At 37.8% G+C, this 16,888-nt stretch overlaps 1 protein-coding gene across 5 annotated transcripts in view; it reads right to left on the reverse strand.

Annotated features, from left to right (window-relative positions):
- The window catches only part of SLC35B3 (solute carrier family 35 member B3), a 38,368-nt gene extending 21,917 nt beyond the window's left edge, over window positions 1-16,451 (reverse strand). For 2 of the 5 annotated variants that reach the window (XM_086901433.1, XM_086901411.1), the window contains exons 1-9: window positions 16,347-16,437; window positions 13,622-13,900; window positions 12,244-12,365; window positions 10,243-10,397; window positions 8,682-8,789; window positions 6,518-6,615; window positions 3,733-3,825; window positions 3,204-3,315; window positions 181-250 (exon numbers count right to left, since the gene is read on the reverse strand). In XM_086901433.1, coding sequence (XP_086757559.1) covers window positions 181-250; window positions 3,204-3,315; window positions 3,733-3,825; window positions 6,518-6,615; window positions 8,682-8,789; window positions 10,243-10,397; window positions 12,244-12,365; window positions 13,622-13,822 — 959 coding nt within the window. In that variant the 5' untranslated portion in view covers window positions 13,823-13,900; window positions 16,347-16,437. Of the gene's footprint in view, window positions 1-180; window positions 251-3,203; window positions 3,316-3,732; window positions 3,826-6,517; window positions 6,616-8,681; window positions 8,790-10,242; window positions 10,398-12,243; window positions 12,366-13,621; window positions 13,901-16,215; window positions 16,316-16,346 lie in introns of those variants that run through there. The other 3 variants (XM_086901439.1, XM_086901422.1, XM_086901449.1) reach the window with 3 other exon arrangements.
- Between the last annotated feature and the right edge of the window lie 437 nt (window positions 16,452-16,888).

Consider the following 16,888-nt stretch of genomic DNA (forward strand, 5'->3'; position numbering starts at 1 on the left):
AGCATGATTAGCATCAACAAGCCAGTCAATATTTACAGTAGATCACCAATATTTGTAGAAGATATGAAAAGACAAGCACTGAACCCTGAATATGATTAGTGTTGTTATATTTCCATGATGGAGAACATAATTTTTTTTTATAAAATACTTCGCAATCCACTAAAAGCTATGAATACTTACTGTAACGTGAATGGCTTTGCAAAGAACAAAAAAGAAAGCACAATGGTCATTGCTTTTCTTCCTGTTGTTACTGCAGAGGAAAACAAGTATTAACCTATTTAAGAATTCAGTTACAACAAAAGAACATAACAAAGGCTTAGCAGGTAACCTCATAAAATGTCTCACTAAAATGATGATCACACCCTTGGTGCAAACACAGACTGCAGATGCACCAGCGCAGAGCAAAACAGCACTGGAACCATGTGATTTTTTGTAAACAACTGTGTCTGTAGTGCCATCTCATCACACTACCTTCAGCAAGGAAATTTCCAGAAAAAGACGATTTAATACCTTCATGCTAATGAATCCACAGTCTCTGAGAGCACCATGCAAGTAACTGATGATATAAACTCACCTGTTAAAGCTTGGATGTAGACCAAAGACCAAAGGTTAAATATCTTGCCATTTCCACCTCATGTTATTATAACTCCATGGTGTTTGGGGCTCTATTTGTGCTCTTTTTGGGCTCTATGAGCGGAATGAGATGATCCTCTCATCATTCTTTTGAAGTTACAAAAAATTTCCCTAACATTGCAGGGAATTACAGTTTTGTTTAGAAGCCTAAGAGACCAAGGATGTCTGACTTCAATGACTGGATTAGGAAGTTTTCCTCAAAACCACTAAGAGACATTCTTCTGCATGTGATCTGCTCACTAAAAAGAATCAAAGTAGTAAGCAAGTGGAGAACACAATCCTGTTTCCAAAATAGAGACAAACTCTTTGGTTGTTGTGAAATTAACTATAGCTCCAACAATTATTTGAACAATTTCAATGTTCTCTGCAATGAACAAGGATAAAGCATTACTAGGAAATTGTGTACCAGGAAACCTATGTAGTTTATTGCTGAAACAAAATCAATAAATGAGCGAAAGTTGTAGAAGATGTTTAAAAACAAAGTAAGAATGCAGCCAGGCACACAAGTTTAGTTATGGAGGCTAAGGGCCTGAGGTGATGTTATTCTATATGATGGCACAGGGCTCTCACTTGAGAAAGACCCCAGTACACGGTTTAGTAGGTCTGCACCTAAAGAATATATTTTTTTATTATCAGAAAATATTTTGCTTATCATGAAGTTCCTTTTACAATACCATACTGGAAGGTCATGTTTGTGTAACTACATCCAAATTAGTCTTACACTTGTCTTTGCAACACACTGGCAAAACTACACTACTGATGTATTTTCACGGAGTGTTGGCGAGAAAAACAAGTTCCATTCTTCCCAACTCTACCCCATAAACAAATATTCACTTAAGAGTGTTTTATAGGAGAAGAAACAGCCTTCACCACTGCTTCATCTGCCCCAACTTCAACTTTTTAGTAATAATTTTCTTTTTACATTTTGAGAAATTTATGCACATCAAATAAAATGATTTTCTATTTCATGAAAAATTAAAGGAGAATGAAAAAGAAAATTGAGTTTTAATTAGAAAACAGTTTACAGATGAATAATTTAAAAAATGGTTAAATTACTTCAGTTTTTCTAATTACAATTATTCCTGTTCTTTCAAATCAGTTATTAATTAAAATATTTATGTAACCATTTCCTTCTAAATTAAGTGCCTTTTCTTCTTTTTCCCAATTAAGTCTGATAATTTCTCATTCTGCTAATAGAAATACAATTTTCATTAAACTCTTTCACCCCACTCCCCTCAAGAAGGGGGAGGGTGGATGGGGGAGGTAGGAGGGACAGTAATGAATGTGGTGTTCTTCCAAGGCACAATAAACATTTTCATATTGCTATAGGCAAGACAGAAAGGGCTGAAGTGTTAGGATTGTCAAGGTCAGGCATAAGAAAACCTGGGAAAGGTTTACTATTCTAGGGCATTTTTAAACTTTTTATTTTTTAATACAGTGAGACTTTTTTTTTTTTAAAAAGAGGTATTTTAATGCATGAAACAACCCTCTCCTCTGGGTCAATTTCCAGTCAGGAGAGCTACTGAACTTGGTTAAAAGCAAATACAAAGCTGATATGCTGCAGAGGAAATAACTGATAGGAAATCAGAGCATGCAACCCTCAGGTTGGAGAACAATGATGTATTTTCCCCTCCACTACTGTGAATGAAGTAGAGCATCAACTGACAGAAAGCAGGGTGATCTTTTAGGGGAAGAAGAAAGGAAAGTAGCTACATGACATTTTGCTACACCTTCCCCCCTACCAGGCCCTTGTGACTAACGCTTGTTCTTTCATGTGCTTAGAAACAATGTCACTGCCTATTATGGCTTTCTAGAACATCTTTACTTTCTCTTTTACATTTTAAATGATGCACATCTTTTTGTTTCTGTATTTTCCTATGAAGACAGCCTGAGAGACTCAACCTGGGATTGTTCAACCTGGAGAAAAGAAGGCTCTGGGGAGACCATATAGCACCTCACAGTACCTAAAGTGGGCCTTCATGAGAGCTGGAGAGGAACTCTTTACAAGGGAAGGTAGTGACAGGACAAGGGAGAATGGCTTTAAACTGAAATAGGATTGCTTTAGATTAGATACTAGGAAGAAACTCTTTACTGTCAGAGTGGTGAGACACAAATTGTCCAGAGAAGCTGTGTTTGCCTTATCCCTGAAAGTGTTCAAAGCCAGGTTGGATGGAGCTTTTGAGCAAAGTGGTCTAGTGGAAAATGTCCTTGTGCATAGCAGGGGAGTTGGAACTAGATGGTCTTTGAAGTTCATTCCAACACAAGTGATTCTGTGATTCAGTTTCAACTTCTCCATTTAGAACAGTGTTTGTTTCTGCACTAAACATATCACAGACTATATGCAAAAGTTTACTTAACAGGCTCTTCATGGTTTAAACTGTGTCACAAAAAGAATCAGGAAGCTCTCAAACACATTGTACCATGTGAAGATCCATGCTACACAAATCAGTCAGCATAAAGAACAGAAAAAAAGGCAGAGTAAGGACAATTCTCAAAAGCTCTGTCCTAAACAATAGAATAGGATTACTTTGTCTTTATACAAAGGCAGTAAAAATATAATTTGTTCATACCTGTTACAGCGAGAAGGGCACCAAAGATTTTAATCAAAGCTAGAACAAAGGATATGCCAAAATACCCAGTCAGGGAGAAAAGGAATGCATAACCATAAGTCTGAACTGGATGCTGCAACAATAAAAAAAGCCGGTTAGGAAAATGTAAAATAAACCCTGAGGTATTGCAAAATGACATAAAACTACAGACTTTAATCAACTGCTTGAGCAATAATAAGCTGTTCAACAATGCATTCATGCAAAAATCCTTATTTAATTTTAGTTAAATAATGGAAAAATAATAATGAAATTATAAGCTCATAAGTCTGGTCCTGTGATTTTGTTGCTTTTTAAAACATTACCGTATCTTATACATCAAAGACTGGAAAAACTTGCTTACTGTATGAATAATACAAGTAATACAAACATTAACCTGTTTACATGATGAAAACAAAACTTTAGAGAGAGAAGTGATGAGATTTTCAAAATCATACAGAGCAAGGTTTTCCAGTGAGGTTCTTCAAAGAAAAAGGGAAATCTTTACACCTACCTTTGAGCAAAATGTTACTGCAGGGCTTAATCCACTAGTGCATGTTAATCCAAATAAAATATACACAAAACCTATTGAATAGGAATACAAAACCTAGAATAGTGTAAGAAAAAATAATTACTAGGTGATACTATTCAAAAGGACAAAATCAAATGCTTTCAGATGCTTGGCCCTATTAATATGCTCAGCTTCTCAGAGCTGAATTTGCAGCATTTGGTGACACCTTTACTAGCATTTGTGTAATAGCTGATGTACAGTGAAAAGTCAACAGTAAGTGTTAGACATATTCTTCCTACCTACAACAACATAAAAGAAGTCTGGAAAGCTAGTCAGTTAATAATATCCTGAGGTCAGTGTCAACCACGGTAAATCCTCCAAGTTCAGGATTTCACAGCCTAAATAAAACTTCCCACAACTGTGCAATTTAATAGTCTGAAGAACACATTACACATACATCATTTTCTGCTACTTATCCAGCAGAGTGAAGAACTGTACTACATTAAATGTGCAAAGGGTAGCACAAAATCACCATGGACTGCCAGAAGAGTCATGTAAGCTTCACCTGTGTCACTTTAGTTCACATGCATTGCACACATGCATGATGGTTATGGCATACAGGATTTTCAAATATGACCAGCTCAGTGCTCAGAACACTCAGGAAACAGGTAAGCTCTCTATTTTGTCTGCACCCTTGCTCAATTCATAGCTGCACTGAGCAACAAAACAACCTCCATCTATCCTTTCCCATGCTGAGTCAACAGAAGTAGAAACTGGAACTGTCCATTGATCCATCCATCCATCCATCCATCCATTGGGAGGCATTCAGCTGTTGGGACAACATTTAGTAGCCTTTTCTTGTGAAAAAGGGAATGAGTTAACGGAACTATTCTACACAATACTGCCTTGGACATCCTGATCTACTGCGCTTTCAAAACTCCATGTCTGATTATAATATCTCAGTTTTTGGGAAAAGTCTATTAAAAATTGATAGCAATTCCAGGAGACAACAGAACACTTATCACTGCTCTAGAATAAAGAAGGAAGAATACACATTTAAAGAGCAGACCTGCTTTCAAACACTTAAAAACTGATGACCTAATCCTCAGAGTTTTTCTTGACACTGTTTATACACACAAAAGTCAGTCCCTAGTTCATCACTTGCCTCTGCATGCAGCTTGTCTCCCTAAGTACCCAAGGACTTCACTTTTCACAACCAGGAATAAGCACCACATTTCTCTTTCCTTGTTAGGCAGTGTAATATATGTCACTTCTACCTTCCAGAACAGTGGTTACTATTTCAGCCACAAGACATCTTTCCCCTTCTCACAATTGCTTAAATTCAGGGCAATTTCCAAATTTGACAGAATAAGAGAGACTCTGTGGATAACAGGATCCTTTATTTTTCAATTTTCTTTCCAGTTCACTGTCCATTAAACATGATCACCAATTCAGATTCAATTTTCACTCACAGTCTCAAATATATAAAATTATTGCCAAAATTCTGCTTGAACTTCTGCACCAAATTCTCTGAACAAAATCCTGAAGCGTAATGTCTAAATCATAAACAAACAAAACCTTTATGCTCTAAACCAGTACACTCATCCTCTGCAAGGAGTATACAGCATGAGGACCAACATTTGTCAGACTAATGCAGAATAAAAAGCAAAGTCCTGGAGATAGCAGGAGTTTTGTAGGTAACGCAGCAACAACTGTCACACACAAAGTGGGCAAGGAAACAGCTACAGATTGCACTTTAGTTTGGATTTTGGAAATGACAGCTATAGAAACCTGCACTAGTTCCTCATTAGCTAAATCTCTGCCCCCAGCAGCAGTCAACAGAAAGTCAACCAAAAAAGGTACAAGAATGAAAACAAGAATACAGAATACAGTGACACTTTAAGGTATATAGTCTTTCACTTTCCAGACACTTGTAGCTCAAACTTCTTGAGCCTTCCTAAATTATTTCTATCTTTAAACAAAGGTTCCTTCTAACTTTTTCTCTATTTATGAAGCTATTCTCATGCAAAACTAGATTTTTCTAGTTAAATGTCAAATACATGCCAAATACAGAAAATAAATTTTAGTAACTTTTTATCTGTGGTGTATTCATATCATGCCTTTTACAGTAAAAAAAATTACTGGTATTTACTCAACTTTAAGAGAAAAATATACCAAATTCAAATAAGTTTTGTCTTAAAAGAAAAATAACCTCAGACCATATGGACAGATAATCCACATTCCAAGTAAGTATATTAAAAATACTGAGCAAGACATTTTCAAAATTATGTATTTCATGGAATCAGGAACAAAAATATTCACCCAGAGTTTTAAAGATTTCAAAAGATTTTAAAAAAACTGCCTCCCAAGTGCTACAACACTCTAGAATATGAAGTATATCATGTAAGAAAAGCAACATGTTCCATGTAACACATGCTCAGCTATACCAGAAGAACAGTGTGTATTTTTCAGAGATTAAGTGCATGATCGTACCAAAAACACTACATTGATCTCAGGCCTGCAGGGTAGACAAAGGAACTGTTGATATAAATGAGTGCTTCTGTAGCTGCAAGTATACATTTGAAGTTGTACACAGAAAGCAGCACCCTTGAAAGATTAAAAAAATGAAATAGAAAAATCAGCAGAAGTCCTTAGACAAATAGAAAACCCCAAGAACAGTACACCAAGAGCTTTTCCTTTCATAAGCAGGAGAAAAGTCCCATGCTTTGTCAATGTAGGCCTTGCCTATGATAAAATGTTATTTTAAAATTGCAAATAGGGTATTTACCATTTCTGAATTAGAACCATTGTGCAACTTCATAGCTTTTTCCTGTACATTTCCTATAACTGCATCTGCACAGAGGGCAAGGGATATTAGGACCACACCTATTAAAACAAACAAACAAAAACCTCTTCAGAATATTCATGAGCAAAATAGTGGCAAAAAGTCCAAGGAACATAAAAATAATAACCACCCCTCCCCTCTAACGTATTCTAACCATCAGCAAAAATATTTCATGACACACTTGCAAAGCAGTGCCTACCTCCACTCTCCCTCCACCAATTAACCCCTGAGCACTGTGTGTGTCTCTAAGCTTGATGGGAACATCTGGACATTGCTATAAAGAAGACAGCTGTAGTTTTTGTAGGAACAAGAGTGACAGAGTATCAGTTGCAGTTAGTTAATGAAGATAAATAACCAGAGAAAATACTTTCTTTGAGTAGTTAATCCCACATTATTTTTTTTCCTGACAAAGGCAAATAAAAATGTTAGATGTAAAGGTACAACAAATGCAAGAGGACTCACAGTAGAAATATTTGGTTACTGAAACATTAATTTTTAAAAAAACCTACTGTTCAGGGATGGTTTTAGGTTACCGTTTATGCTCACAATGAAGTCGCTACACAGTCGCTACTGTAAGCATCTTCCTGATAACAAAAAACTGATAACTCTAGTCATGTCAGTCACAGCTCATTTCCCAACCTACAAACTTTCATGACTGTTGTATTTAATGATGGACACAGGTTGAAATACCACTTTTCCTAAGTATACAACACTACAGAAGATACTTATCATCAAAATGCAAATCAAAACCTGCTCTAGTTTTGGCTCCTTAAAGGATTGTGTCAGGGAAGAAACTAGAAAACTAGAAACAAGCAATGTTTTACTTTCTTAATCCTATGTTCTTAGAGTCAGAGGTGGAAGATTTAACATTTTTAAGGCTCATGAAGTTTTGGGTGGTATTTTCTTGGCAAGGACTTCTAAACCAGTGTTTTTACATTTCCTTACCATGGCTAGACTTTCCAGGTCTCTTCATCATTCAAAATTATCAGGTAGTGGAAAAGACATGGTAACATGAATAATATTGGTAATGCCAAAAATATAGATATCTCATCATCATGGATTCATTCTCTGGTCCAAAGATACCATAACCGCTCCAGCTCACCAATTTCACTCTGTAAAGTGATGGATGCATGTCTCCATGGGCATTATCCATCATGATTCATGTTCCAGCTATGCTTAATGGCCCAGGCACACCACTGGACAAATGCATGGTTCAGCACTGGATTGAGATGGAAAGGTTACCTGGAACCTGAAGCATCAGTGCACATAGAGAGTGCATGTGGGGACAAGAAAAATGTTATTCTTATGCCCATTACACAGTTTGGAGTATGAGAATTGTTCCACTCATTGCAGCAATGCTGAGCAGAATCAGCAGCAGCATCAGCAGCAGCAAAGCCATGGATGAGACCAGCAGTGTTGTATTGGATGTAAAGCGTGAGTAAAAACAATTGGAAAAACTGGACTTAAATTAGTTCTGAAAGAAATCTGCATGGAGACAGTTCTACAAAAATCATTGGAATGAACTCAGGAATTTAGTTATCCTTTGTCATTTGAGAAAGAAATTCAACTAAATTTTTAAACCTAAGCAGGTTAAAATTCTTGCTTTGCTTCTGATTTTAGACAGGATTAAAAGGTTAAAATGTGAGAACTCCACCTAAAAACTACAGCAGATCTGACTAAGATCATCAATTAATATAAAGTAAATGGTTCTGAAATGGAAAAATACTTAAAGATTTAACTAGAAAAGACAATCTTCTTAAGTTTTAAAAGGTTCCAACTGAATTTTTGAATATTTATATATTTTATAAAATATATAAATATATAAATATATATTTTTTAAATTTTTTGAATATTTATTTTAATATATATGTACTGGGGTAAGTCTTTCTTGCGAATACATGAGACATTTCAACCAAAAGGGCGCAGTTACAGTTTAAATAAATGTCTTTTCTGCCACAGAGTTCTGCTAGAGCAGATCTACAGTGAAACTTGCATTTTCAGTAGGATATCTGAAGGCACTCCAGCAATAGCTCTGAACTTCTATGCAATGTTTATTGTAGGGAAAAACAAGCATTTTCTTAAACTCTAAAATATAATATGTCTTTACCTGTCAAGTTGAAGTTTGGTGCAACTGTGCTGTCAGCTAAAGTAAACCATATTAATCCAAGGCTCATACATAGGGCAGCAGACACGTCTACAATATTATAACGTTTTCCTACAAAATAAAAAATACAAAGCAAGAATGGACTGTTAATACTATCAGAATTTCATGTTTATCCTGTTTAATAGACTAGAAGGCAAAGGAAACATTGTTCCAATGTCATTCTTCTACTTAAACAGAAGACTTAATGCTCTGGTCTTTCACAACCGGACTTAGTTTCCTCTACAACAGAAATTCCAACCACAGGGGAGGACCCTAATGGGGAATATCTGATTCTTGTGATCAGCTTTGGTTTGATTCCACAGTTACAGCACCAACACAAAGCACATCCTCCCTGACAAAGGATTCTCTTAGCAACTTCAGGACAGCTTAGATGTTTTTTAATACTTTTCCCTCATACAAGACATTTTGGCTGCCTTTACTGATCAGAAAGAAGTCATTTCCAAACACTAACAGATAACTTTGGTACTCTGAGAGCCCTACATTGTCTTACAGTTTTGGAGAGATGGATTGTGGAGGGGAATGGAAAAAAAAAATAAGGGCATGAAAAAGCAGGTGCCAGTAGATCTTGTTCCAAATAACATTCTTTGCTCAGAAGCTGAACTTTGAACATAAACTTCCAAGGGAACTTTGCTGAACTGAATTTTTTTAACAATAATATTAAAAAAAAAAACAGCTTCTGAGCCTACAACACTATTACAACACAAAAAACAAATCACAGAGCTATAGGGAAATACCAGTCACTTTGCATTAAAATGATAAAAAATTACTCTTAATAAAAGGTAAATACTGTGTAGGCATGTACATATGTAAAGTTGAAATCTGAAAATTCAGCTGTTTTTCAACTGGAAGGCCAGAATTACCTCCAGAAACAGAAATACAGCATTCTAGATTTTGTTCCATAATACTTGTCCATGTGGAGTTTTACTGACTAAATTTTTGTGTATCGAACACAAACTTTTATAACATACTTAAGTCTCCCAAATCCAGAGACACTGATGTATATTTATTCACATAACTATAACCTTTATCTGCTTTTCTCCATATTCCATTTTCTTTTCTTGGAATATACACTGTGACTTCAGGACTAGCCAAAGATATGCAAAATCAGGTGTATTTCTGATTAAACATTCAATTCAAAATTTAGGAATTATTCTTTTCAAACAAGAGTAGGGATTTTCTTCACAATTCATGGTTGGATTTTTTTTTTTTTCCATTTCAATACTGAAATTGTTTAATTTATGAAGTGAAAACAAACTTACACTTAAAATTAAGAAAGCTTGCGTAAAAATGAAGTTTTGCAAGTGACCTGTAGAATGTTTTCCCCCACATTCTCTGTTGATCTAATTATATTTGTACATTTTTTTTCGGAAGATGCTTCAGAATTTCTCATGTTCCCTCCTAAAGGAAAAATTCTACCAGCAGAATTAATTAAAGTACAGGATTCCATCTATGACTGCCTCCCAAGGAAACAATTTTTAAAAAATCACCATAGATTAACACTTACCTTGTATAAAAACCCCACCTATCATAACTGGAATCAGCTTACAGCACTTGAAGATGACTTGAGTAGGGTAATTCAGATATCCTAAAGAGGTATTTGACAAACCCATAGTTCCCACTGTCAAAAATGCAATTATCATGTAGGTTTTGCCAGGAATTCTACAAAATATAAACATACAAATCTTGGTATTACAGACTCATCTAGAGGAGCTTAAGCTCAGGAAGTTCAGGTAAATAAATACTTTTGTAATACAACCTCAACATCTTTCTCACTGAATTTCACTCAATAGAAATTTAAAAATGAACATAAATGTCTGATTTCATATTTCATTTCTTTCAATTACTGCAAATAAAAAGCACAAATACAAGACAATAAAAACTTTATGACCCATGAAGTATTCACATAGTAATTCTTTAACTGCCTTCTGAGAAGGTATGTTATTTACACTAGAATCAAGACAATGGTTTCAGGTTATTTGTCAAAAGAAAAACAGAATATTGGCATACCGAGATAACCTGGGTCTTAGTTCTGTCACAGGTCACTGTGACAGTTTAGTTGGTGGAGTTTTCATGTGAAACTTGGTATTTTCAAAACGAAGAAAGTTGAAAAAAGTACCACTGTTTATGAAACTCAACAAAACTAAGAGAGCAGTGATTCAGGTACCATGAACAGAGGGGTTTGTTGAACATTTTCAGACATTTGGTTCACAATTTGATGAAATTATCACCTCATAACAGATGACCAAACAGTTACTTTTGTGCTCACTTTGTGATTTTTTTACAGTTATTGCTGTGCATATGTTCAGCCATTTTTCACAGAACCATGCCAAGAACATAAGGAGCTGTCTTGCTGCAACCCTGTAACTCATTATGTGATGTACACATACTCTGAGGCATGCATGAAAAATTTAAAATTGAAGAAATATATATTTCTGCATATCTACAAGAAGATGCCTAGGTTATAGAAAATAAAATATATTTCAGATCTACATTTCCAACACAACTTAGTTGTAGAGTCATGCTCTGTAAGCATTATTAACTGCTAATAAAACCCCATAAATACTAGTAACCTAAAAGGTAACTGTGTCATATTATCTGCTGTATCTCAAAAAGTCAGATAATTTGAAATATAAGCTGTCAGTGTTTAAAATAAAAGGAATAATTTATCAAAGTTATGTTGTTTGGTTAAAAAATAATTTTATAATCTAAAACCAGTATATGCAAAATCATTCAGTGCTGACTGCAGGTAAGGAAAACTAGTTATGTTCAGCTAGAATATAAGGCAACTTTAGAATTCAAGTATGCCATGATAGCCTGTATTCAAATTTCCAGTGCCTCAATAAACACTTTGCAGAGGCATGGATAGGAGGCTACAGAATGGCTACACTGAGTCAGAAAATATCCCATTTCCATGGGATTCAAGACATCAAAAATCTCCTTGGTCAACTGCAGTGAAAACAAAGAACAGTCTTGTGGCAGAGCGTTATGAGTGCTGTCTTAAATGAAAATTACAACACTTCAGCACATCCTTTGAAGCAAACCCACTCAGCAACACAGCAAGCAGAAAGCAGACCTCTGACACTCTCCAAGATGCAGAGCATATTACAGGAACCTCTTGGTGAGGAGATGCCAGTATTTGAGGAAAACATATTCACTGACAGATGGCTTCAAGTGCTGGGAAGTGCATTGGCTCTATTCTAGATGTGATAATCCCAAGCAACACATATATGAGTCAGTCTCTATCAGCCACCTGAAGGATACAGTATGTTCTGTAAGTGGGACAGTGACAGCAGAGTCAACAAAACTACTTACAGGTCTGAAATCCAAATGGTTGCTTCTAAAATATTCTCTAACATTATCCAGCAAATTCACTTTCTTTTATCTACAGAACTGCTAGCAATGCCTCACAGTACTCACATTCAAAAAACATAAGTTAAATTTACCATAAGTACTGAATACTTTTAATTTCATGGACAGTGGGTAAAATGCTTGGAAAAACACATACCTTCTTCTTTTGTCCTGAATCAACTGCAATTCTATTAGTCCAAAAATGGAATAAAATCCAAATTGCACTAAAGTGAGGTACCAACCAAAAGGTTTAAAACCTTCCACTGAAAATATCAATTCCTACAAAAACAAAAACCCACCAAAGTCATGTACATATTAAATGGACAAAGAAATCAACAGACCTTTTTCCTTCATGTACATGCAAATCTAGCCTTTGCAGATGCTGGTTATTAACTAGATTTATCTGCCATACGTAAATTGCAAAGTATTGAAAAAGAAAAGACAATTTAGGTTCTCCAAAATAAACAAGAAAATTTACTGCTGTAAATACATTAAAATTAATGGATCAATTAATTAGGGGAATACATTTGATCCATTAGTAATTATCTCATATTACAGATGGCTTCCTGCCTGCTTTTTTGCTGCTTTTTGGTTCATTTACTTCAGTAGATTATTTTTATTCAGATTTTATAAATATCTCAGGATAAATTTAATACAAATTTTCTCTAACAAACATGCTTACTGACAATTTTCAGCTCTTAGGAATGCACACCTAATATTCTGAGTGCCTACATTAAATAGCACTCGTGAATTCATAAATTTGTATGCTGTAGGAATATTTTAAACCAGAGAAATTTGTTACTGAAAAATAACATACACTGCATAAAGACTTATGTATATCTTATGTGTATCAGTTATAAAAAGAAAAGGCTACCTAATACTTGCTTTTTTGAGATTCTGCTTTTAATTACTGATCACGTTCTCTTTTTTGAAGTAACTTTATGTTAACAAACTTCTCAGCTACTTTTGAAAACTGCATTAGAAACTTGATTTTTAACTATCAAGTTTTTTAATCACTGCTTTACTGAGAATACTCAGTGAATTTAAAAATAATTTAAAAAGGGGAACAGAAATGTAGCTGCTCAAGATAAGAGAGAAAAGATTAGCAGAATGGTAAATGTTTAACTAAAATGGCATAAACATTATGCTTCTTTTTAACAAACTACCACAGTACATGTTTTAGCTCTTTTCTGATAGCACAGAGTAAAATAAGATGACTGTGAGTGTACAGTACTCATGGAACTTAGGGAGATCTAAAGGTTTCAGCATCAATGAAGACTATGGTGTATCTTGCAAACAGAAGTAAAAGATTAAATTATGAAAGTCCAAGCAATCTAAACTTTACAGGCACATGAACCATAATGGAAACTTAGATTTTATATTACTTGCTTTTCTTGAATACTGAAAGGCTGACTTTGTAATAAATATCTACTTTAAACATCTATACATATTAAAATACACGCTATATTATTATGCTATTGAAAAAGAAAAGGGGTAGGAGGAATTGGCCTAAGACACAATTTCATAATATTTACCTGTAAATAGCCATAGATTAGATAAAACATAAAAACTCCAGAAACACAGATGAAGAATTGAGTAGGTTTGCTAAATTTGCTGAGATTCATGCCAAGAACTACTACATCATCTACTGATTTGATATGAGGAGACATAGCTTGAGATTTGGAAGGTACACTGATGGAAATGTATTTTCTTGATGAAGTGAATTTCAGATCCATGGTTCCTGGTTCGCTGCATTCGGGGCTGTTGTTGTCTTCTGCCTGCTTTTCTCCTTCTGTGTGTTTTCTGTCTGAAAGCTGAAAGAAATGCTAAATTAGATGGGATATAACATACAGACTTCCAACAACAACAGTAAATGAATGTGACATTTATAAGGAAAATGTAAAGGTTTTGGGGTTTTGTTGAATTGTTTTTATTCACAAATTTTACTTATCTTTTCTGATGTCCAAAGTTAACATCAGTTACCTTTGTTAACACCAAAGTTAACACCAGAGGCCATCAAAGCTTTATGAAAGCAGTTTTGCTTCATTCTTGCACTCCACATAGCAAACAAACCAACCAATCAACCCCAAAACATCAACAACAGAAAACCAGTTTGAGTTTCTCAACAGCTCTAACTGGTCCTATCATGTACTCACAGGACTGACTGCTTGGGAGAGAAGTGATCTCCATGACCAACTGACAGTGAAAGAACTGATATTGAAGCACTGTGGTCCTGCCTCCTTTCCTTCAACTTCTCAGCAAAAGTCCAAGACAAGTCCACAATATGGGAAACCTTGCTAAAAACTACAGATTTGAGCCTATGACCAGCTACAAGCATGGAAGTAGAAGCTTACCCCTCATCCTCTATCATTAGTGGCTCAAGAGTCCAAAAACTGGGAGTTTTAGTGATTGATGAGAGAGCTTGCACAGCATCAAGGCCTCTTCTCTTTCTTCCTCTGCCCACCCCTGCAGCGAACATCCCGAGGTTTGGACAGCAGGCTGGGAGGGGGCACAGCCTGACAGATGACCTGAACTAACCAGAGATATTCCATAAAGTGCCATGGACATCATGGACAAAAAGTGAGAGGAGGGGGTTCAGGGAGGCCAGCCAGCTTTTGCTCAGGAACTGGCTGGACATTGATCTACATTGATCTGGACATTGATTTGGGAGGAGTAATCATCTTTACATCACCGGTTTTGGTTTGCTTCTCTTTCTTCATTTTTTTTGTTCAGTTCTTAAAAAATATTTATCTCAACCCATATATTTTTTTTTTTTTACTCTTCCTCTCACCCCATCCTTCTGGGGGTAGTGAGGAATGTGAGCAAGTGGCTTTGTAGTGCTGAGCTGCCTACTGGCATTAAATCACACAATTAACATAATCTTTGATTTTCAACTATTCCTATTAAAAATATTTCCTCAGGAACACCATCAGATTTTACAGTCTCTCCACTTAATTCTTTTGCAGATTACCGGGTCTGTCATGAAAGCAGTAAGAAATACTTATCACTCCAGACACACCCCCATCCATAAAACTATGATACATGGTAATTCTTTCTCTACATCCTTCAGGAAAATTATGTAACCATTAAAGAAACTGTAAATGTATGTATATACTTGAAACAGTCTCCACCAATTTCATTAGCAACAGTGACAGAACTCTTCTGAAATTCACTGACTTCTCAAACTGATATTTTTCTAAGTATGAAAACGGTTATTCCTCCTCCTCTCATCAAAATCCCTCAAGCAATTAATTCACATCTTGAACAATCATACAACAATCTGTTTTATGAAGAGTTGAGAGCTGTCCTAATTTGTGTAAAATACCAATTTCCCTCTTTTCTTTCTCCTCCTAATGTGTAAAAGTGTAAACAGATTCCTTAGATCACAGACTTCATGTTTTTTCCCCTTTAAAAAAGTCCCTTGGAGATCAGTACTTCACCCTCGCACACAAAATAGTGATTATTACACGAAGGAGAAACAAATGAGAAAGTGAGTAGAAATGAAAAATTTCTTCGGCCTCCAAAAAGCTAACAATTTGTAGTAAGCGTGGAATAAGCATCATGAAGGAGCTCGAGCCTTGGTTGGCCAAGTTTTTTTAACACTGAAGAACATCTGTTAAACCCATAATTTTGGCAGAAACAAAAAAGCGTCTTAGTAGGTTCAGAAAAACTGCTCGCCTGAGACACACAAGGCAAAGCCCCACGTTGCCTTTGGCCGTGATCCTCCGGAGACTATGCCAGAAATGCTTGGTGGCAGGACAGCAGCTGGCACCACAACCGGGATGTGCCAGGTGACTGGGACGCCAAAGTCCATCTGACGGGAACCTGAGCAGATACTTTGCTTGACGCTACCTGCGTCCTGCTCCGGAGGCAAAAGAGGCTAGGGGATAGGGTCCAGCGTGATCCCTGAGGCTTCCTGCCTGCCCACTCCCCTGCGCCGGGAGCGATCCCTTCCCGAGTGCCTGCCAGCTGTCCCGGGCAGGGCTGGCACAGGCCGTTCCCACGGCAAAGGGAACGCCTCGCTGCCCACGGGCCCCGCGGGACGCCGCCTCCTCGGGCCGGCCGAAACCCTCCCGACACTCAGTGCCAGCCTCCTCCCGCTCCACATCCTGCCCCCGGCGCCCCTCACCGTCGCGCCCATGGCCCCCCGATGCCGGGCGACGCTTCGCAGGAAGCGACCCCGCCTCCTCCCCTCTCGCCCCCCGTCCCTGAGCGAGGGAGGGAGGGAGGGAGGAGGGGGAAGCGGCCCCGCCCCCGTACCTGTCCGGCGGGCGAGGAGGGGCACGGCGGCTCCGGCCGGCCGCCCCCCGCCAGCGCGTCCCGCCCGCCCGCCGGGATGGCTGCCTCCTGCGGGCCCGCGCCGGCGGAAGTGGCGGCCGGGAGGCGCCAGGGGTCGGCGCGAGCAGCGAGCGCATCGACACAGCGCCGCTAGCTCGCTCGTTCTCTCGGCGTTCCGCTACCCCGCCTGAGGCGGGCGGGGACGGCGCCCTCCACCTCACGCGCGCTGTGGGCGGGGCCTCAGTGCCAGGGACCGCCCACCGCGCCTGAGGGGCGGGACGGGGGCCCGACCCCTCGTTCCCGGCTCCCAGCGGCCGCTCCCCGCTCCCGGCTGCCACAGACGGCTGCCGAGGGCTTCCCCACGTGTCTCTGGGGGACACCGCGGAGATCACAGAATCACAGAATCGTTAGGGTTGGTAGGGACCTCTGGAGATCCAGTCCAACCCCCTTGACAAGTCAGGGTCACCTGGAGCAGGTGATACGGGAACACGTCCAGGAGGGTTTGGAATGCCTCCAAAGAGGGA

The sequence above is a fragment of the Cyanistes caeruleus genome, chromosome 1 (genome assembly GCF_971803275.1).
Source record: "Cyanistes caeruleus chromosome 1, bCyaCae1.hap1.1, whole genome shotgun sequence".
In the NCBI taxonomy this organism is placed as follows: Eukaryota; Metazoa; Chordata; class Aves; order Passeriformes; family Paridae; genus Cyanistes; species Cyanistes caeruleus.